The following is a 20,983-nucleotide window of genomic DNA, read 5'->3' on the forward strand; positions in this document are numbered from 1 at the left end:
TGAGCTCATCAGTTATTCATTAGGCAGGGCCCTGTACTGGACACACAGTGCTCATGAATATTTACGAAGGGACTTGATATTTAAACACAACCAGGAATAAATCAGCCGAGGTAAATGGCAGGTAAATAGCAGGTAAATCGGGTTACATTCGCTCCGGCGATGCTAGCTGCATGACCTTTCCCTGAAAGGAAGTTTTCCATAAGTCAGCATTTTTTTTTTGGAGGTGGGGGGTGGGGGGTGGTATTCATGGTCCAGGAGTCAACAATGACATGAATACAGGAATGAGCAAGGAATAAGCACAGTGTTCACAGGCTATTGTCATGAAACAGTTTATAAATGATCCTTTTGTCCTCGGGCTGTGAGAGCTCACACCAGAGAGGCCGAAACGCCTCTGCACACAACAGGAATGAGGGCTCAGGAAAGCTGCCTCTGCTCTCGTTACCGTACCATGCAAAAACCTCTTTAACTTTCGAATCCCATCACTGCAGTGTGGAACACCCTCAGCTGACAGACAGGACTTGCTGGCAGTTTGCAGCTGCTCCTAGCTGTGTCTTTCCTTGTGTCAGCTGAGTCAGAAGCTGCATTAAACAGCTCCTTAATGATGGAGCCCTCTGGTGACGGGTCTGCCGCCTCCCGGAGCGCACGAGTGATTACCCGTTGAGAGCCTGGCTCCCTGATCTCACCTCACCTCTTGGAAGCAATCCCTGCCTGACAGGGCCAACTGTTAACAGTGACCTCTGCTCTGTGATCTGCGAGTGGATTGGTCCATACCTGGATCAGAAGACAAGGTCAGGTGTGTATCAGGCAACCTGATAGGTCAGAGGCACTCCACTGACAGGAGAAGCAGATGTGAGAGCCCTTGGAGAAATGAGAGGATGATAAAGATATGGGTGTATGCCTTTTCCTCTGCTGTTCTCCCTTTCCACATGGTATATGCTTTTAACAAGATTTTTCAAACAACTCTTCACAATAACTTCATTTTTAATGTACAACTACCTTCATGCCCTTGTAATACTACCTTTCAGACCATTAACAAATTCAAGCCAGGCAGAAACTCACTCTTCCCCTTGTTCCCGCCGACGTTTCAAATCACCAATTGAGCGTTAATCTCGACTCACTGCGACGCCTCCTGTCCTCACACAGAGAGCACTCCTGCACGCACTGCTGTTGGCTAATACTGTTTTAGACGCTGCAAGCTGCTCAGCGCATTACACATTACCTAAACGGAGGAGAGACGCACTCTCACTAACGGCAGCCAGATAACTTTCAGGCACCTGATGAATCGCTGATGGTGATATAGCAGCGCGATAGCGACCCTGTTTGACGTAAGAATGGTAACCGGATTAGCGAACAGTCACTGCAGACCCGTAGTGGCAGTCGCATAATGACAGAGGACGAACCTGAACTAAAGACGTCTGCGCTCGGAGCACACCCTTCTACCACTTTGGAATCCACACCTATCCTTAACAGTTTTTTGTGAGGAGTTCACTACGCAGTCTCTCGGAGCAGATGTGAGCGTATGTAAAACAGAAATATCGTCACGCAGCATACCGTTTTTTTATGTGCAGGCCAGTAAAACTGTCGCATCTTGGATTTATCGACTCGCACAGTTTTTGATGATACGACATGGCAGCGTTCAGGAGAAAGTCCTGACACAGCGTTTTAAAAGCTGACGCGAAAGGGTTTTTTAAGTCGCATCGGTCTGCTGTACACAGCGGATAGGCAAACGGGCTCGCTGCACGTGCTCTCAGAGAATATTGCCGGCAGATGGTAATTCTGGTGTCCCGGAGAGAGTCGCGCTTGTAAACAACGCTGTGATGTCCTATTTTATGTCTGCGCGGAGTTTCCTCTCCCTCGCTGGGGAATTCGGGCTGCATGCGCTCATTTTTTTTTTACCTGCGATGTTGTTTACCCAAAGCAGCTGGCACATAAAAGAGTCTGTTTATGGGTTTTTATAGCCCACGCATCCTCCCCGCATAAAACGCGGCTCGAAAACAACAGCCGAGAAGCCTTATGAGTTTGATACCTCGCGGAGCGATCACAGTTTAAAAGTGGCTGCTACTTCCACACCAATTCCCCTCTGACAGCTGGAGGCTTTGACAGGAAGTTAATTGGAATGCTGGAGTTTCTAATTACGGGGCTCACGCTGAACCATCTCCTTGACTGAACTCTGGCTAGAGCAAGTCAATTGAAACCCAATCAGGAAACAGCACGGGCCCACTTTTAGAATGTGTTCATCCACCTCTGTCATGAATACATATAACTACACCTGCCTCCTTCACCTGTCAAAGAAGCAATTAGAAGCAGCCTTTAAACAGAATGGACCTTTACGATTGTATTCGCTTGTGATCGAATCACAATACACAATGTAGCAATAATGGAAGACACTGATGATTTACAATGTAAAACTGAAGATCTCATAAAGCTATTGTATCTAACCAAGATGTGAAATGCTTTCTATTTGCCCCTCATATTGCACCTCATATTGTAGGCCTTTCCCTCACCAGACCTCCTGAGTTCAACAAAACAGATCATGGCAGCAACTGCTTTGTCAGACTAGGAGTGAACACAGTGTATGGTCTCCCCAATGTTTCAAGATATTTGATTTTTGTGTTTGTGTAGTGTGAATAAGGCTGGGTATGGTGACACAAAACCTTTCCCTGTCCCTCTTAACCCAAAAATAGTCATTTACAGTACAGTACTTTGCTCTGAATTCCTGAGGCTCACTTTTACCTGGAAGTCCAACTCTCACTCATCTCGACACGATAAAAAACATTGAAAACACTTCAATTTACAATATGACTTTCTTAGATTTAAAGCCCGATGTTTGCAGTTTCGAAACAGGGGCATTGAAAACTGCACACAACGAGTGGCAAAAATAGCTAACATACATCAACAAACATGCTGAGTAGACTCAGTGATTTTCACTGTACCGTTGCTAGCTAGCTCATCAGCACAATTCTATGACTATTCCCTTGAGTTAAAGGGAGTGATTCAGTTCCACTCAATAATGTGCAGTTTAAACAGTTTCACCAGGGAGCACATGAAACTTCAGCACACTTTTTCGCACCTGGTCCCTTGTCATCAGTGCCTTCACCCGATGTTGCTGTTGGACTTCTTAGGTCAGTTGTCTGAGATCCCCCCCTCTGTCTCCTCAGGCCCAGGATCAATAGGAGAACTCTGGCAGCGCGGATCACAGATCAATTGCAAATGAGACTCATTCGGGGAGGCAGGCTGCAGCACAGTGGACAAGAAGGGAGAGAAAGAATCAAAATCAATGGCCCCATTGAGAGTCGCTCCTTAGATGATGGATGCACAGCTGTAGCAGGCTGAGCCCAACCTCTCCACAGACCTCTCATCTACACAACATAGAATGCCTCCCAGTGCACATCCCCCATGGACAGGAGGCAGACTAACTACAAGAGAAAAAAAACAGTTGTTTGGTTTTTGATGTTTAATTTAAAAACACTGGGGGATAAAAAAAGAATTCTGATGTCCACCGGGGTCTGACCTCCATTGGGTCACAGGTCACAAAGATGAAGCACAATATTCTCAGGCCACAGCCCAGGGGGTAATGAGGTGGAGTCCCCACAACCAATGAAAAAAAGAGAAAGCACTTGACCTACAGCAAGTTCTTCCAAAGCTTCTGCTATAAAGTGGGGTTGTGAAAAATGCCAAAATATCCAAAAAAATCAACACATTTTACAGAGCAATTCCTTTCACTGCACACAGCAGTAAATTTGGAACCAGGTCAAGACAGAAAGATCACAAACAGTAATGGCAATAGTTCTTTCACCACTCACCCCCCTCACCCTGTATAAATTATGCTGTTTGCAGTTTGTGGACCAATAAAGTGAACTTGAACTGGGAGATAAGATGACCTGGCAGTGTCACAGAGCCAAGGACCATTAACAACACCATGGCAACCGTCACACTGCAGGAATAAAATGCACAAATCCAAACGACGCAAGCCACATACCTCACCCTGCTAATAGACTACTACCTCTCAGAGCATTCCTCCAATATTCAACCCTGAATTCACCCAGCGTTATGACATCTCTTTTTTATAATCCGTGCTAAACAGTAAACAATTTCACATTAAAATGTGTGAAAAATCACCTCTCGTTGCCACTGGGAAATCCCCACAGCTGTTAGGGGAAGAAAAAAATCTGGGGGAGGTGCTGAGTGCGCTGTCAACCAAAGTTATGTAAGTGTAATTCGAGAACTTTGGTCACTGCGTGGCGGATACAAAGTAGCAGTGAGGAAAAGAAGGTCAGTAGAAGACATCAGAGAGGCTTGTGTGTGAGCGGAGAGGAGTGCACACATGGCGTCCCGGGACTTTGACTGCATTGTGATCGGGGCGGGGATCCAGGGCTCCTTCACTGCCTATCACCTGGCGAAGAGCAGCAGGAAGACTCTTCTGCTGGAACAGGTGTGTGTGAGACGCTCAGCTGGCAGCACTGTAGGAGACTGTACTGTCCTTTACACGCTGTGGGCAAAAGTTCCACTGACCTCGCTGGCTGAGGCGTCCTCCCCCATCGCTGCAGGAGAACCGGCTCAGTAACGACACCACAAATGCAGGAGAGAGGTAAACAGGGTAGTGGGCGGAATGGGAGCCATGTGCAGGCGTAATGGGTCTGAAACGCAGTGCTCGCTTCCAGCGGGAGCAACAAAAGCAGGGGAAAGCAGCGCGCGCAAACCGCCAAACAAGCGCTCTGAGGTTGCCCCCCCTCCACCCCAGACTGGCGAATGGAAAACAAATCAGAATCATGATGAGAAAGACGGGCTCTGGTACAGAGGGCTATGACTGGAGTGCGTTTTTTAATGCAAACCTCTCTCTGCTTGAAAATCATCTTCCATTTTCATCTAGACAGCAGGGAAAGATATTCCACTTACTACGGCGCGTCCCAACATGACACTTTAAATGAAAAATGCCCAGCTGCCACAGAACACACAGCAGGAGATACCCAGAGAGGGCCACATTTCCTGCGCACATTATCTGCCCTACATGCAGATGGAAGCTGCACAAGTCTCTATTCTGTCTCCTCCACCATTCTCCTGGCACAGATTTCTACTTGATTTACACATTTTTCTAATGTCGGACACTGACTGTATATCATCCCAACTTTGTAGATAATTAGGTATTCTTTTTGCAATCATTTTTCTTTGTGTTCTTTGTACAAAATAGATTGATTTGTTTAAAGCATTCTAAAATAACCTCAGCCTACAACAGTACAAGGCAAAATTATTTCCCAAAGGGTTTCAGCTGGAAGTCATAATATGTCCCAGCTGTAACCCTGAGTAGTGTGCTCTGGTTCTGCACTCTATCCTGCTGTTCTGCATTGCCTCATGCAGTTCTGCAGTTGTGTTCTGACTACAGTTCTGCAGTAGTGTTCTGACTGCGGTTGCATTCTGATTGCAGTTCTGCAGTTGTGTTCTGACTGCGGTTGCATTCTGATTGCAGTTCTGCGGTTGTGTTCTGACTACAGTTCTGCAGTAGTATTCTGACTGCGGTTGCGTTCTGATTGCAGCTCTGCGGTTGTGTTCTGACTACAGTTCTGCGGTAGTGTTCTGACTGCGGTTGCGTTCTGACCACAGATCTGTATTGTGTTCTGACCGTGGATGTACTGTGTTCTGACCACGGTTGTGTTCCCTCTCAGTTCGTACTGCCTCACTCCCGCGGGAGCTCCCATGGCCAGACAAGGATCATTCGAAAGGCCTACGAGCAGGATTTCTACACCCAGATGATGGAGGAATGCTACCAGCTCTGGGCCCAGCTGGAGAAGGAGGCCAGTGTCAAGCTGTACAGGTGAGCTGTCAGTGTGTACACCTGTAAATCTGCCACCACATTTACCTGGGGGCCTACTATCCACCTGCAAATCATTCCCCAATATGAGAACGCTTTGGAGGAAATTAGGTGGTAGGTAAAACAAACACTTTCATGCCCACTTAGTAACTCAATCTGCATATTGTCACGGAAGATTATGGGAGTGAGGATGTTTTGAGCTGGAAGTGTTTTATTTACAAATAATTAAACTTTTCACTGCAATTGTTTTTGATGATGGTACTTAGTATTGTGCAGTGAATACACGCTGAGTGAGAATGGTGGACAGAAGAAAGAGTAGTACTTACTATTATTATTTTTCTTATTGTCTATTTGGCAGATAATGACTTACTCATAATAATTTACAGTGCTTTCAAAGGCACAGTAAGTTAAATGCATATCCCAGGAGCACAGCTGAACAGCTGGTAACTGAAGAGCTGGATATCAGTGTAGAAATAAGGACAAGTCAGTAATCATTCCTTTGTGTACATATTGTACCTAACAGTATTGTTCCAGAGGAACATTCCTACATCAGACTAGAACATGCACAATTATGCAGTCCTAGAATGAATGTTAAGTGCCTTTCTGGTGGCGTGGTTATCATCGGCCCCCACCACACAAGCGTTGCATGATTTTAGCACACAAAATCTCCCAGCCTGTCAGGCAAACACAGGGATTTCTCCATTTTGGTAGCCTTTCACACGCATGCTGAGTGCACACACATATGCGCCTGAAAATGCAATGGCAGAACCACAAGGATTCATGCATCTGAAAACCTGAAAAGAAAACACTGAAGGATGCATTTTCATTATATGAAAATATACACCTCATGTAAGAATGTTAAAAATATTTTGACTTGTTGAATTTATATGCATAAGTTATGCAGTGGAAATTATAGATCTTTAAACACTTTTCACAGCATGCATTAAAAGATATGAAGGAATCAATAAGACACAGTTGAAAATTTCCCCCATTTTGACAGTTATAAATTATACATGCATAGGTGTGTGCCTGTGTATGTGTGGGTGCATGTTTCTGTATGTGCATATATGTTGTGTATCTGTGTGTCTGTGTGTAGGGGTTAGTATATTTGTAAAGGTGAATGGCTGGAAATTATGATCAGCATAGACAATGGCAGTATATATCTACTGCAGATAATCAATTTTAATAACCTTTTTACTGTATGTTTGTATTGTACTGTTCAGCCAAGTTGACCTGCCACACAAAACTAATTTCCATACAGAATACAAGTGGACAGGAGTTCCTCTTATCTCACCGGCCTTGCTGGTCATTAATGCCCAGTGTTTGCCTCACAGTAATAACCTGAATACTGAATAATGAATCATTTATCATCAAAGCAGGCAACCACATGAGAAATCATATTAATAACCAATAACAACCCAGTAACAGGCTAGTAACAATGTGTTGTTACATGATATTTTAATATATTAAACTGGTATTTAACTAAACTAACTTATTAGGCAATTGAATCTGTATCCTATAGCACTTTACAGATCTAATACCACTTAATTTCAGTGTTTTTTGTCTGTTCAACAAGCCACACACTACAGAGGAAGCTATGGTAAGCGCAACCTAATGTTAACATTGGCTCAACATCTTTTGGATATTATAATAACTTCCACCTGTGCTAAAAAGTGAAGCATGTATGGTTGTTCTCAGTAACAACTAAGAAGAATGGTAAAGGGATTCATAGACATAGCTGGTTATGCCAACATTCTACATGAACTACATCTTACTGTTGTAGAAATAGCCAGATGTGTAAAGTGAATTACCAGGGGACAAGACATTATTATTATTATTATTATTATTATTATTATGAGCCAATTACTGGGTTATTACCTTGTAAAATAAGGTCTATGATAAGGGTCATTCTCTCGCTCTCAGACATTTAGATGCTGAGAGGTGAAGGGCAAGGGACACACACTTACACTTTCTTTTTCTGCCCCCTTGGATGGGCATTTCGTGTTAGTGAAGAGATATAGTATTTTGTGACTGGTGGAAAAATACAGTATTTTGTGATTGGTGGAGATAATAAAATCCTGCCTGCTGAGGGGGCTGTCCATTCACCCTCCATTGGTCTGCTGCCTCCACCCATGGCCCAGGGACAAGAGGGCGGGGCTGGAGTGTGGCTCATATTTTCGCTCTTCCCTCCTCCATGACTCCGGGAAGCAGTGCTGGAAAGCTCTTTAATGAATGGCCGAGGCCACTAAAACAGCGTTCTCCATGCATCACGGCCACCGGTATGCGTTGGGGCAGCACTGGCCCGGGAACACATCCGTCACGTGCCTGGGACGGATCAGGGCCCGTATTTTACGGCGCCAGGGCTTAGGGTAAAGCAGGGCTGTTTCACTTTGCTCTTTCACTTTGGCCTGATTGGGTTGCTCCCTAGGGAAGCTCTCAGTCTCCACGGGCCGTGACACGCGGTATCAACCGGCACGACCTCGTGGCTTTACTACCGATGGAGGGGAGAGAGTAATCACATCGCCCCAGGTGGTTTCACCAGGGATCAGCCAGGTCTGTGTCTGTATGACCATACCTTCCTCTGTGGTTACTCCACAGATATTCTATTTAATGACCAGATATTCATCACTGCTCTCCTCCCCTCCTCTATGCCTCTGTGTGTTAGAGGTTATAGTTGGTAATCTGGTGTTGTAGTGCTCTTCACACTGCTGCGCTAGTTTCTGAAGTACTGTCTTTAGTCATGCCCCTTCATGAATATTCACAATGAAACAGCGAATTAGAATACCTAGCTTCAACAACTATGAAGGACAACTATGAAACTATGAAAAATTTTCCATGTTAAGCTTAAATGAGCTGAATATCTGTTCACTACAGAGAGTATATCCACAGAAGATTCACCCTGTATCTAATACCGCCCCCACCAAAAACCCTTTCCCCCTAGACGTACAGGTCTTCTGGTCATGGGACCAGAAAATGGGCGGGACTTCCTGTTGTTTAAGAACACGCTGCTGAAAAACAAGGTGCCAACTGTAACACTGGAGCCAAGCGAGTTCAGCCAACACATCCCACACGTCAATCGTAACCCTGGAGACGGTGCCATCGTGGACACGACCGCCGGGGTACTGTATGCTGACCGTGCCCTCAAAGCTGTACAGGTGAGGGTCCTGTCACCTTGTCATTCTATCACTTCCCAGTTTACATTTTGGGTGAATTTACAACTGTAACACAAAAGAACAGTAAAGGCTAGCCTGAGGAGAGTATGGACAGCACATCACCCAGCAACACCCAAGGTAACTGACACCTCCCTGACTGACCCACCCCCACAACCATCAACCCCACACACACATGCACACCCCCCCCCCCCCCCCCCCCAACACACACACACACACACACACACACACATCCCCCCCACACACACACACACACATAGCCCCTGCACACCCACATACATAACATACATATGCCCCCCCCCCCCCCCCAGTTCATCATTTCATGTGCCGCTGTGACTTAATCTTCACCTCTGTCTTCTCTTCCTACACCAGTGAGAGAAGACAGATTTCATCAGACTTCATCTCTCCCTCTCTCTTTTTATTTCTCTCTCCCTCCCTCTGTCTGTGGGGGTGCAGACCTGCTTGTTCACGTGTGCTATCTTTATCTGCTTCAATTAGGTGGAGGTCTGTTACACACCAGGGAAGGAAAGGGCAAGCACAGCCAGGGACCTCTGCCATCCACCTGACTGCCATTAGCCTAAAGGAAATCAGTCCTGATCTAAGTGAGCAGGACTGATTTCCTTTGCCCTCACCCCATGGCCCTACAATCAATCAATCAAATCCTATTCCATAAAACAGTCTTAACAAAACCATGACAGGGAGGTTCACAGAGCATACAGTACAAATGAAGTCATAATGAATGTAACAAAGGGAGAGCCTTGGCAACAGAGTGTTCAGTGATAGTATTTGGAAGCAGTGAGGTGTGCTCTAACCAGGCTGGTCTGTTTGCAGAGGGGTGTACAAATACATCTTAAAGTTATACATGCTGTACCAATGAGAAGGGGAACGTGCACATTAAAAAAACCCTTCAGAATTAGCAAGAGAAGGAGTGGAAAATTCCCTTTCCGTTATGCAGCAACCGGTGATGAACTTTCAGAGCGAGTTCACCTTCTTTCTCAAAAACAAACATTGCCCTTGATAGTTTGCTGTCCTGCAGGAGATGCTGTGTTTCAGTTAATTCTGACTGGCCATAAAACAAGAAAGGCAATAACAGGCAGGCCTGAGATGACTGTGGGGCAGGTGGAGGAGGGGCGGAATAAATAAGGCAGGATCGTTGGTGTCTAATTACATTCAGCAATTCATTAGATGGAGAGAAAAAACAGAAATGACAGAAGCAAAGGCTGAAAGAGTGTGTCAGCATGACTCGAACTGAATTCATAGAAAATTGTCATTATTGTGCCATCAGAATTCAGCCGTTGCCAAAAAAAAAAGTAAGTAAGAAAGCAGAAAATTCACAGTAGCCATTTCAGATGCATTGTGACATTTCCATCAAGACACAAAAGGCTTTCAAATTAATAGCTTGATGGGACTGCGAGGTCATGGTTGAATGTATTAAAAAAAGAGAAATGTTTGTGTTCAGCACTCGCTGGGAACAATTATCCCGTCTTTTGTGTATTGATCTGTGGGATTCTTCCCATTCGTAATGAGGTTCAGGGGTCAAGCGTGCATCAGAGGTGTGATTAGCTGAGATGATGAATGCTCTTAGATCACACAGCCTCAGTGTGTGAGAGCCTCAGCCCGCTATTGATTAGTAGAGCTGGCCTTGCTACATCTCTGACACGTTTTATCTTATATTGCGTGTGTGACTGTGAGTGTAAGAGAGAGGGAGTAAATGTGTGTGTGTTAGACAGTAAGTGTGTGCATGTGTGTGTGTGTGTGTGTGTGTGTGTGTGTGTGTAAGAATGAGTGCAGGTGCATGTGTGAAAGTGTGTGTGTGTGTGTGTGCGCATGTGTGTGTGTGTGTGTGTGTGCGCGCACGTGTGTGTGCAACCTCTCCAGCGATCTGTAGCATCCAATTATTGTCCTGAATCTGGCCATCACCTGGTCTAATACAGTGGTAATGGGGTTCTGGCCTTGTCAGTCAGTTTGGGTCTGCTGTTGTGCACTTTGTATTTCCTCTTCCTATATCCACCGGTATCCCATCATTAGAGTTCTCCAGCAGACTTGCAGGCTGCTTTCTCAGCAAACACACTCCTTTCATGGTCTGATCATTAGCCCAATAAACATTTGTACCAATTTGTTCTGGTTCTAACTGCTTTCCTCCACTGCCTCCCTGTTAAACTTTAAACCTACAGCATCAAGGTTCAACTGAGGAGCCTTGGATGTGTCGGCCATCTAAAACCGTCTGTCAGCCGCTCAGGGACATGGGGGCATGTTACGCTTGCTTACTTGAACCTTGTTCCTTATATGATTCATTTACACCCAGCTCATTTATGATCCTGTTGGAGTGTCAATTCTGTGTGGTGCAGACACAGATCATTCACTGTGCATAGCCTGCATTAATAAAGCATCTCTCCCACTCTTACCCTTCTGTCCAGGGGGTTTTCCACAGACTTGGAGGAGTGATTAAGGATGGGGAGAAAGTGATTGACATCCAGATTGGCCCAGTGGTCTCTGTGACAACTGCCTCCGGGGTGTACAAGGCTAAGAGTCTGGTGATCACTGCTGGGCCCTGGGCTAACAGACTGCTGTCACACACCAACCTACAACTGCCCCTGCAGGTACTGTACTGTACCCTCTCACAAACATACACACACATACCATCAAACACACACTCACACACCAACAAACACATGCACACATACCACTAAACACACACTCACACACAGATACCATCAAACACACACATACACAAACACCACTAAACACAAACTCACACATGGACACCACCAAACACACTCACTCACATACACAGCAACAAACAAACAGCAACAAACATGCATTCACTCTCTCTCACACACACACACACATACACACACACTTACATTCCTAAACACACAAACACACACTTACAGATTTACAGACTTACAGATATTTACAACACAAACACACACAAAAATGCATGCATACATGTCTGTGCACACACACAGATAGACAAAGACATATACCCTCATTCAAATACATGCACACGTACATACACACCCACAATTCCTGAAACACACACTCACACACACCATCTTTCACACCTTCTTTGACAGTAATAACCTTTGGAGCCTCCAGCTCTCCTTGACTGGCACAGAACAGCTCTGTGTTCCACACATAACCCCCCCCCCCCCTCCCCCCAGTGCTGCATGTGTGCTCCATCCGTCCCCTGATCCTGAACCTCATTAGACTCTTCCGCATTTCCAATGCGTTCCCCTCGCCCAGAGAGAGGACTCTCGGCCAAATCTCCATCCAAAAAATCCAAGTGGAAACAGAAGGTGCGGAAAAACACTAAATATAGTCACAGTCCCCTGGTCGTGAGCACCAAATTATGACTTTCACGCTCTCTGACAGACTCAGCAGAGCTTGAAGGAAAGTGAGCTCACCTGAACTCAGAGTAAATAAACCAGTCCCTCCTCATCCTCACGATATAGACCAATTATATCTTCTTACATCGTCTTAGGAGGAAGCCTACATTGCTGTAAATTTCTCATAAACAAATACACACACAAACACACATGCACAGGCACACATGCCCACACACACACACCCCAGTGATGAATGTGGGCTGAGTGTGTGGCCCTGGAATGAAATGAAAAGGATGGCAGGTATATTACTCTAAGAACCACAGAACACCATGTTCTCACCACCTCTGGAAACAGCTGATTGAGTGAGTGTGAGTGTGTTTCCATTTAATTAAAAACTCATTCTGAATGCTGCCATGGCTCTACTCTGATAATTGTGGTTTCTACTGAAGGATGAAAATAAAGAGCAATGAACCAACACCGGGTAAGGCATTGTTAATGAGCAACAGGGAGTGGGTGTGGTTTATGTGTCTATATGTGTTCATGTGCCTATCCTTTTAATTAACCTATCAGAAGCGGATATAGGGTGTACTTTATGTGCCTGTCATCTTAATTAACCAATCCAGCATGAGAAAAATGGTGTGTCTGTCCTCATAAAAATCAGTGGTAAACAGAGGGGTGTGGTTAATCTGTTTCACTTAGCCTGTTTCACTGTCCCACAGGTGGTGAAGATTAACGTGTGCTACTGGAGGGAGAAGATCCCTGGCACATACAGCGTCGCAAAGCGCTTCCCCTGTTTCATCCAGACGGAGTGCGAGGAGGGGAAGCACCACATCTACGGCCTCCCATCCAATGAATATCCAGGGCTGATGAAGGTTTGTGGAGCACAGCATGGGCTTGACCCAGACGTTGTCATCCTTAGAGTGTGACCTGACAACTGTATGAAAATGAAGCACAAACCACTGCCAATACTCTGTCGGTAAGACAAAGATAACATTTAAAAGTGTTATAAGAATGGGCTCCCAAGATACTCAGTCAACACACAACACTCAGCCGAGTCATCAGCTGACAAGGACCAGGAGCCCACAGCGGTAGAACAAACTGGCTCCATTCTGTCAGGGGTAGGAGTGGGTAGGTCAGCCAGGGTTAGCTTGTCTCACCGCTCCCAGGCACCCTGTGATTCAGTAGACAGCTGAGAGTTGCTTAGATGATGTCAGTTGAGTAGAACCTATCCTCCAAATGGTGCTGTGTATTATGTGTGACTGCTGTGAGCTGAGCTTAATGTACAACTGTGACTTCAAAAAAGGATTGTATAGACACAGATATAAAATGTATGGAAATCTGTCTGTATGCAGTACATGCTATTGATGGTATTTTTACTTCCTCATCAGATTTGGTTCATTGCACGCAGATACTAAGTCTTCCTCTTTCAATCTGGCCACATTATCTACAATCTCCTGTTTTTCCCTGGGCTGATGAAGGAGAAATGCTTTCTCAGCTGACCCTCCAAGATAAAATTAATAAAAATGAAAAATGGGTGGAATTATAAGCATCCAAAAGTATAGGTGTCAGTTTTGAAGAGACAAATTCTATATGACATGATTGCCATTTAGCAGACGTGCTTATCCTAAGCAATTTACATCAGTTACAGTTTTTACAATGCTATCCATTTATATAGCTGAATATTTACTGAGACAATTGTGCGGTAAATACCTTGCCCAAGAATACAAAAACAGTGCCCCAGCATGGAATCAAACCGGCAAACTTTTAGTTACAAGTCCTGCTCCTTAAATACTGTGCTACACTGCCACACATCTCAGCATTCACTCAAACAGCCACAATTAAACATGAACCCGTAGGAACCCGTAGCTCCTACTTTCAGAGAAGACCCCCTCCCCCCACCAACATGGGCTTCCTCCTAAGACCCCCCTCCCTTTCCCACCAGCTTAGTGAAAGGGGATATTCACCAAACAAACTCTATGGCAATTTAAAAGTCCCAAAGATATATGTAATCAAATTTAGCGACATCTTTGTTTTAAAGTTTGTCTGTATGTATGTTTATTATGGGTGAAATATGGGTGATTCACCGTCCAAGTAATTCAGCATGTATGCAATATACAAAGCAACGGGGGAGCTATATTTCACAAATGGTGGCATCATTTACACAAGGAAATAGACTTGTCCATTGCCATTAATAGCTACTATTTACCTCCGTGAAAAAAGCTGTACGACCAGAGGCATAATGTTTGATAATCTGTTGTTTGGCATTTTGCATGTGATGAATCAGAGACAGGTCCTCAGCATGAGGTGTAGTTTCACAAAACTCCTGTAGTCCTGCTTCATTCCCTTTAGCTGGACAGACCGAGCCAGAGGACACGTGCCACAGAGTTTTACACCAGAGTTCGTTTTGCAGAAATGTACCGTTTTCCAAAGGCAGATGAGAGATCCACTCCCCTTGGTTCCCCTGGTCCTGGGAGTCCGGCACATTTGCCAGCAGTTATGTTTGGCATCTGAGTAATGTATATAAATGAGTTCCAGCTTCGGCTCAACTGCTGACAGCCGATGGGTTTGCAGACACAATTCACACACAGTGCACATGCAGAGGTGTGAACAGATGGCTGCCTGAACTGTGGCTCTCATGATGCCCCTGTTACCCCACCCTCCACCAAATCCTGAATGGACTTCCATTCTATTCATGGCATCTATTGAGGGCGGGGGTGGTTATGTCTATGAGAAGTTATGAAATGGATAAAGTGACAAGTTTTTGCTGCCCCGGGACCTCTGGGATTTAGTTTGTTCTCCAGATGAGTTTTCTTCCTGACAGCCACAGAGGGACGCACTACAGCCCCAAACAATACAATAGATGAAAAATCTTAAATTATTTAATCCTTTATTTTCGCCAGGAGGGTCTGTAGGGCTCTCATTTCTTTTGTTAGCTAACACCTGAAGAAACAAGGTGGGTGGATAATGAAAGGGTAGCCAATCAGCTGCAAGAGACTGAGCAGGTGGCCAGACTGGCACAGCCAGACTGGGATTGTGGTGGGGGCATCACACCTGCTCTGTGAAATAGCTGCTATGGGACAACAAGCCTGAGTCAGGACCTTGGTTTAACTCCTCACCTGAAAAATGGCAGCACTGTGGCACAGTGTCCAATCTGGACTGGATTTACATTTATCCATTGAAAGGAGCACCTCCTGCTGGACCAGCAACAATGCGTGTCTCCCAAACAACCACTAACCAAGCCCTGCCCCACTTAGCCACATGTACAGGGTGGTGTAGCTGTTGGTTATGTGAGCTTAGACCAAGGACATCCTCTCTATGTGTTTACTTTATTGCTGGTGTAATACCATAGCGTTTGGATGAGAGCTGTCAACCTCTGTTTATGGTGTCTGCAGGTCTGCTATCACATGGGCAGCGAGACCGATCCTGACGAGCGGGACAGACAGACGGACAGGTGGGACATTGACATATTGTCCCGCTACATCGCTCGCTGCTTCCCGGGGCTTGTCCCCATCCCTGCAGTGGTGGAGAGCTGCATGTACACGGTCAGTGGCTTCCCATCCTCTGCCTCACCCAAATCTGCCCACACCACACCCATACCACACCCATGCTACATCCCACAACACAAGCACTTCCTGCCTGCACTGTCAGGGTTTTGCCTCCAGCAACCAGTGAAAACCCTAAGAGGGTGAGGACAAAAGGGAGCTGATTCTCCAGCAGCTATGGAGGTGAACGGCTGTGTTCAGGGTTTTCTCATATGCAGACATTGCCAGCTATGTCCTTTGATTCTAGAGGAGAACGGGCCACTATCTGTGATGGCATGTTAAAGGCATGCAACTAAATGAGTTTGATCATACATACAGTGTGGAGGTCAAGAAGCAGCACTTCCAACAGCACCCACAGCCTCACCCTCCTATTGGCCATCACATGAAGAGGACAGAGCGGTGCATGCTGGCAATAACTGGCCATTTGGTAGAGAGTAAATGGCAGCTGGGCTTTAAAAGATTTGAGAGCAGTTAGTACAAGGGACACTGGTGGAGTGGGGGAGATTGGTCTTACTTCTACAATGACATGTGACCACGCTTTGGATAAAATTCCACATGCTGAAGAAAACGCTGCTTAACAGGCAATAATACTGAGGCCTGTTTGCTCCAATCTAACTGGCAGAGTCTCAGGAGAGAAGCATGTTTTATCATGGCAAGGTGTTAGGGCAGGACTGTGTGAACTGTTGGGTTATTCCCTTTAAGTGGATGAGAGTAGCTTCATTTATCTGAAATGCACTGTGTTAAAGAAGCATTTTTGTTATGTTTTTATCCTCCTGACAAAGGAAACTAATTAGCTCACCCTCAAGGAGTGTAGAGTGAGTAGGAAGACAAGCCAGTTCATAAAGCCATTTTCAAACTGCCTGAATCATCAACAGTTTTTTAAACAAATGAAGAATTTCAGTGAAGCTTTGAAATGTCACATTCCATCATCAGGATACCAAATTAAGAGTTACCGAAGCGCACAGAAAATGACGTTTGACATTTTAAAGCCTTCGTGACTTTGTGTCATTAGTTCCAATAACTGACTGTAATTCAATCTATCACCATAAAGACTCTCCAGTTTACTCTGTAAAAGTGTGGGCAGCTCCCCAGATTGTAAACACACACACACACACACACACACACACACACGTATGTACAGTACACACACACGTATTCACACAGACACACATACACACCGACACGCACAAACACACACACACTCATACCCACACACACACACACACACACATACATGCACACTCACACACACTGTATGCTGTAGAGCTGGGCAAGAGTAATAGAGTACACTGAAGCGCTCCTCCTTTGATCAGCACTTTCTAACCCCCCCCCGCTGTCTCACATCCAGGTCACCCCAGACCACCATTTCGTCCTGGACCGCCACCCGTCCCACAGCAACATCGTCATCGGTGCAGGATTCTCAGGTCAGCACTGGTGTTAATCAGTTTGGGGCTTTCGGTCCCACGCTCTCAGTTTGGGACGTCCCCCGTGCCACACCTCAAATTCACTCTGTGAGTCCTGGGACAGTAGAAAGCAGGCTGTTCTGTGAGAGGGAGCCCACAGCACAGGGTGGACCAGGGACAGCAAGTCTGGCCAGCCAAGCAGGGGGTGACACTGAGATTGTCTCCTCAGGGTCATGGGGTGGTGGGGGGGGGGGTGTCTTCCAGCACTCACTCCATCTGTTCTGGGGGTTCAGCCTGCTCGTCTATTTACAAGTGAAATTAATTTCCACTCTTAATCACTTTAGAGGAGGTGGCTCTATCATGTGCATTTGGGGTCCGGGGGGGGGGGGGGACTGGCACTAAACCTAGCACCATTCAGCCATCAAGCCTGTGTAAAGTTTGCGGTTAAAACAGTGATTTCTGAAACGTGGAGATGTGCCTTGCTGTCCCCCACCCTACTGCTCATAAAATAAATGATTAATTATGAGCGTACCTCACCTTCAAGGCAGTAGAACTATGGTGTGGACCTTCATCACCATCAACCCCGATACACACAACTAGCCAGCATTCTGCCAACACACACCACATAATAAACCACCAGTAATAAACCTACATGAGCCCCACAATCGCTTCACAGGGCAGCATTTATGAAACACACACGTTCCATGTTCAGGTCACGGGGTAAGTCGTGGCAGTAATAACACACACACATACACACATGCACGTCCCCTGCTCAATGTCAGCACTGCAATGTACAGTCGTTGCCATGGTTACCCCACCAGCAGTGCGCTGGCCAGGGACACAGGGCCCTCATCTCCGACCAGTGCCTGTGCGCCTCCGACTCGGCGTCAGGGAAGCACTGGCCCCCGCCATCGGGCTTCGGCAGCTGGACTCTAGCAGGATGGAGAACACAGCGGCGTACACCTGAGTGTGTGTGTGTGTGTGTGTGTGTGTATGTGTGTCTGTGTGTGTGAGAAAGAGAGAGATAACACGCTGAATCTTATAGAAGTGCTGACAAACAAAAACAAAACTGCACTGAATACCTGTTATTGGAGTGGGACTTGGGGGAGAGTCGAGTCACCTAAACATCGGCAGATAAGAGCTGTCCAGCCCCACCTCCTCAGGTGCCTGCCTCCTTCGCCTACACCCCCATGCCTGACAGAATCCCCTTAGGCCAGTACTTGGCCAGAGCTTGCTTCCAAAAAATCAACGCTTAGTACAACACCAACAGCCAACCCTCCCCCCCCCCCCCCCCCCCCCCCCAACACCATAACAGCCTGAATGACTCAGAGAATGAACTGCGGGGTTGAGATAATGAACTGTGTGACTCAGATGATGAGTGAGACTGGGGCAGTTTAAAGAAGACCAATACCTTTGTTTGGTTTCTTTTGTTTCTTTCCAGAAGTGGACATTGGCGAGGTGTCTACATGTTTGAAACAGTTTGGCTCCTGCTGTAATGATATCTGCGTCTCACCTCCATTTTCTCCCCTCTCTCAGGTCATGGGTTCAAGTTCGGCCCGATCGTTGGCAAGTTGCTCTGCGAGCTCGTCCTGGGGCAGGTGCCCTCCTATAACCTTTCACCTTTCAAGATCCGGCGTTTCCTGTCCCAACCCAAATCTGCCCTGTAGGCCCAGGCCCTCTGCTCAAGCAAATTCTACATGAGATCTTGTGTTATATGACCCACACGACCAGTGCTGGGATTCCTCGATTAAACCAGGAAATAGGAGAGTTGTGTTATGTCCTGTTATAATGATGCTAAAAGCCAACTCCATGATATATGTATCCATAACCAGTATCCAGTGAACATGCTCTGTGGTTTCAGGTTAGGGTTTCTGGGCTCAGCAGATCTAGGACCATGAGAAGGCTTTCCCTAACCTTTCCAAAGCCGGCAGGTTGATCCTGAAATGCCACACCACAGAATCCGTGATAGGAGAGCACTGCACAGGCTTCCGAACTTGATTTTGTACTGTACTACACCACTGAAAGTGCATCCATGTGTGACAAAAAGGGTCAGATTAAACTTAAACTGCCTGCTTGTTAGCTTGCATGATTTAGTCCATTACCTCCTCCCTCCCTCCCTCCCTCTCTCTCTCCCTCTCTCCCTCTCTCAGAAACAAAGCATGTTGTTAAAAAGCCATCAGCCGTGGAGTGATTCATCTCTGTGCGACTGAGCGACGGCGCTGTCGTTTTCTCCCTCCTCCTTCTCCTCCTCTCCGTCCGTACCTATTTCCCTCCGTAAACATCTTAATCACTAATCAGCCACGCCGTTACGAGGGGGGATGTGGGGGGCCATCAGCCTGAATGGGAAAATTATACAGCGGGACTCCTGGAGATCTCAGAGCCATCCATTCTCAGGCCCGTAAGTGAATTTGTATTGATGGACCCCGAGAATGGCAAAATTAAAGGGCCATTAAACATGTAAAGTCAGAATCCGTCTTGCGTGAAATCAGAGGACAGACATGGGGACTGCGTGTCACGGCAAGTCTTTAAACAGTGCAAGGCAAGGCAATGGGTCCAGGAAGCTTATTTTCAGCTGGTAAATGGTAAATTTCAGCTGGTAAATGGTAAATTGGTACATTTACATTTACATTTATTTATTTAGCAGACGCTTTTATCCAAAGCGACTTACAAAAGTGCATACAGCAAGTATAGCGACAGTACGGGGACAGGATGTGTACAGTTCCACAATGAGACAGTTCTCAGCTGAGAGCAAGGTCTGTTTGAGGACACAGTACTATCAGATTTGTACAATTACAGCCTATAGGGCAACTAATACGATACTTTCAAACGGCGTCAGGGTAAAGGCGGCAACAAGAAACAATTTAAAAAGCACAATTTAAAAAGCACAGCAATTTACGACAGCACTGATGGGCGGGGGGGCAGCAATTGTGTGCTGGGTCAGTCCAGGTAGAGTCTGAAGAGGTGCGTCTTCAGGCCCCGTCTGAAGGAATGGGGTGATGGAGCTGTCCGTAGATGGAGTTCGTTCCACCACTGGGGAACATGAATAGTCTGAATAGTCTGCTCTGGTAGAACATGAATAGTCTGAAGGCATTTAGAACATATTAGTTCTAAACTTCTCCCATGCTTGGATTAGCTATTTTTAATTGTCAGTTTTAATATAACAGTTTAAGATTTTCTATCCACACATAGACCATGGAGATGCTCCTACCTTCTTATTCCCTGCCGACCACCCTGTCAGCTGCTGTAGAGAGTGAGACATACTTTATTCATGGGTAGCCATGGACGTGTTGCCTGCTTTCGATCAGGCCCATTGGAGGAAATCCACCAAGGTTAGCGTGGAAGAGGCTTCCCTGAGGAGTGAGCTTTCAAAATCCCCGCGCCACAAGCACAGTGCCTCCTGCCACCAAATTCAGCCTCGAACCCGGAGCCAGGAGAGACAAGCACGCTGACCGGGGAAAACAAAAAATCAATCAAGCCGAGGCCAGGTGCACCAAGATGACCAGACCCAGCCAGTTTGTACAGCAGGCTTGTGCTGATGGAGATAAATGGCTGCGGAGGACTGTAGGGGGGGGGGGCTTCTCCACTCCACTGCTGGGGAGAGCAGCGGGGGTTGGGGGGACCCTGGAGACCGAGGGATGTGACATGGCAAGAGAATGCTTTCTGCCTGTCTGCAATCACTGTCAGGGCTTATTTGGTCTCTTCTGCTTACATTAAATTCACAAGAAACTGTCTT

At 46.2% G+C, this 20,983-nt stretch overlaps 1 protein-coding gene across 2 annotated transcripts; it reads left to right on the plus strand.

The window, feature by feature from the left end:
- The first annotated feature begins 4,254 nt into the window (after positions 1 to 4,254).
- pipox (pipecolic acid oxidase) lies at positions 4,255 to 19,283 on the plus strand. Of its 2 annotated transcripts, none has more exons than XM_036536933.1 (8): positions 4,255 to 4,432; positions 5,661 to 5,809; positions 8,748 to 8,961; positions 11,394 to 11,576; positions 13,025 to 13,177; positions 15,698 to 15,847; positions 17,196 to 17,271; positions 18,787 to 19,283. In XM_036536933.1, the coding sequence occupies exons 1-8, from the start codon at positions 4,325 to 4,327 to the stop codon at positions 18,915 to 18,917; spliced, it is 1,164 nt and encodes a 387-aa protein (XP_036392826.1). In that variant the 5' UTR covers positions 4,255 to 4,324; the 3' UTR covers positions 18,918 to 19,283. The 2 variants fall into 2 exon arrangements, with proteins under 2 accessions (XP_036392826.1, XP_036392827.1); XM_036536934.1 differs by lacking the exon at positions 4,255 to 4,432 and adding an exon at positions 4,453 to 4,588.
- The last annotated feature ends 1,700 nt before the right edge of the window (positions 19,284 to 20,983 follow it).

The sequence above is a fragment of the Megalops cyprinoides genome, chromosome 9 (genome assembly GCF_013368585.1).
Source record: "Megalops cyprinoides isolate fMegCyp1 chromosome 9, fMegCyp1.pri, whole genome shotgun sequence".
In the NCBI taxonomy this organism is placed as follows: Eukaryota; Metazoa; Chordata; class Actinopteri; order Elopiformes; family Megalopidae; genus Megalops; species Megalops cyprinoides.

Bases quoted from the DNA above. Each gene is read 5' to 3' on its own strand.
- pipox (XM_036536933.1), top strand. From the start codon at position 4,325: ATGGCGTCCCGGGACTTTGACTGCATTGTGATCGGGGCGGGGATCCAG. The intron at 8,962-11,393 runs GTGAGGGTCCTG...CCTTCTGTCCAG, and splicing joins GTGCCCTCAAAGCTGTACAG to GGGGTTTTCCACAGACTTGG. The intron at 17,272-18,786 runs GTCAGCACTGGT...CCCCTCTCTCAG, and splicing joins CATCGGTGCAGGATTCTCAG to GTCATGGGTTCAAGTTCGGC.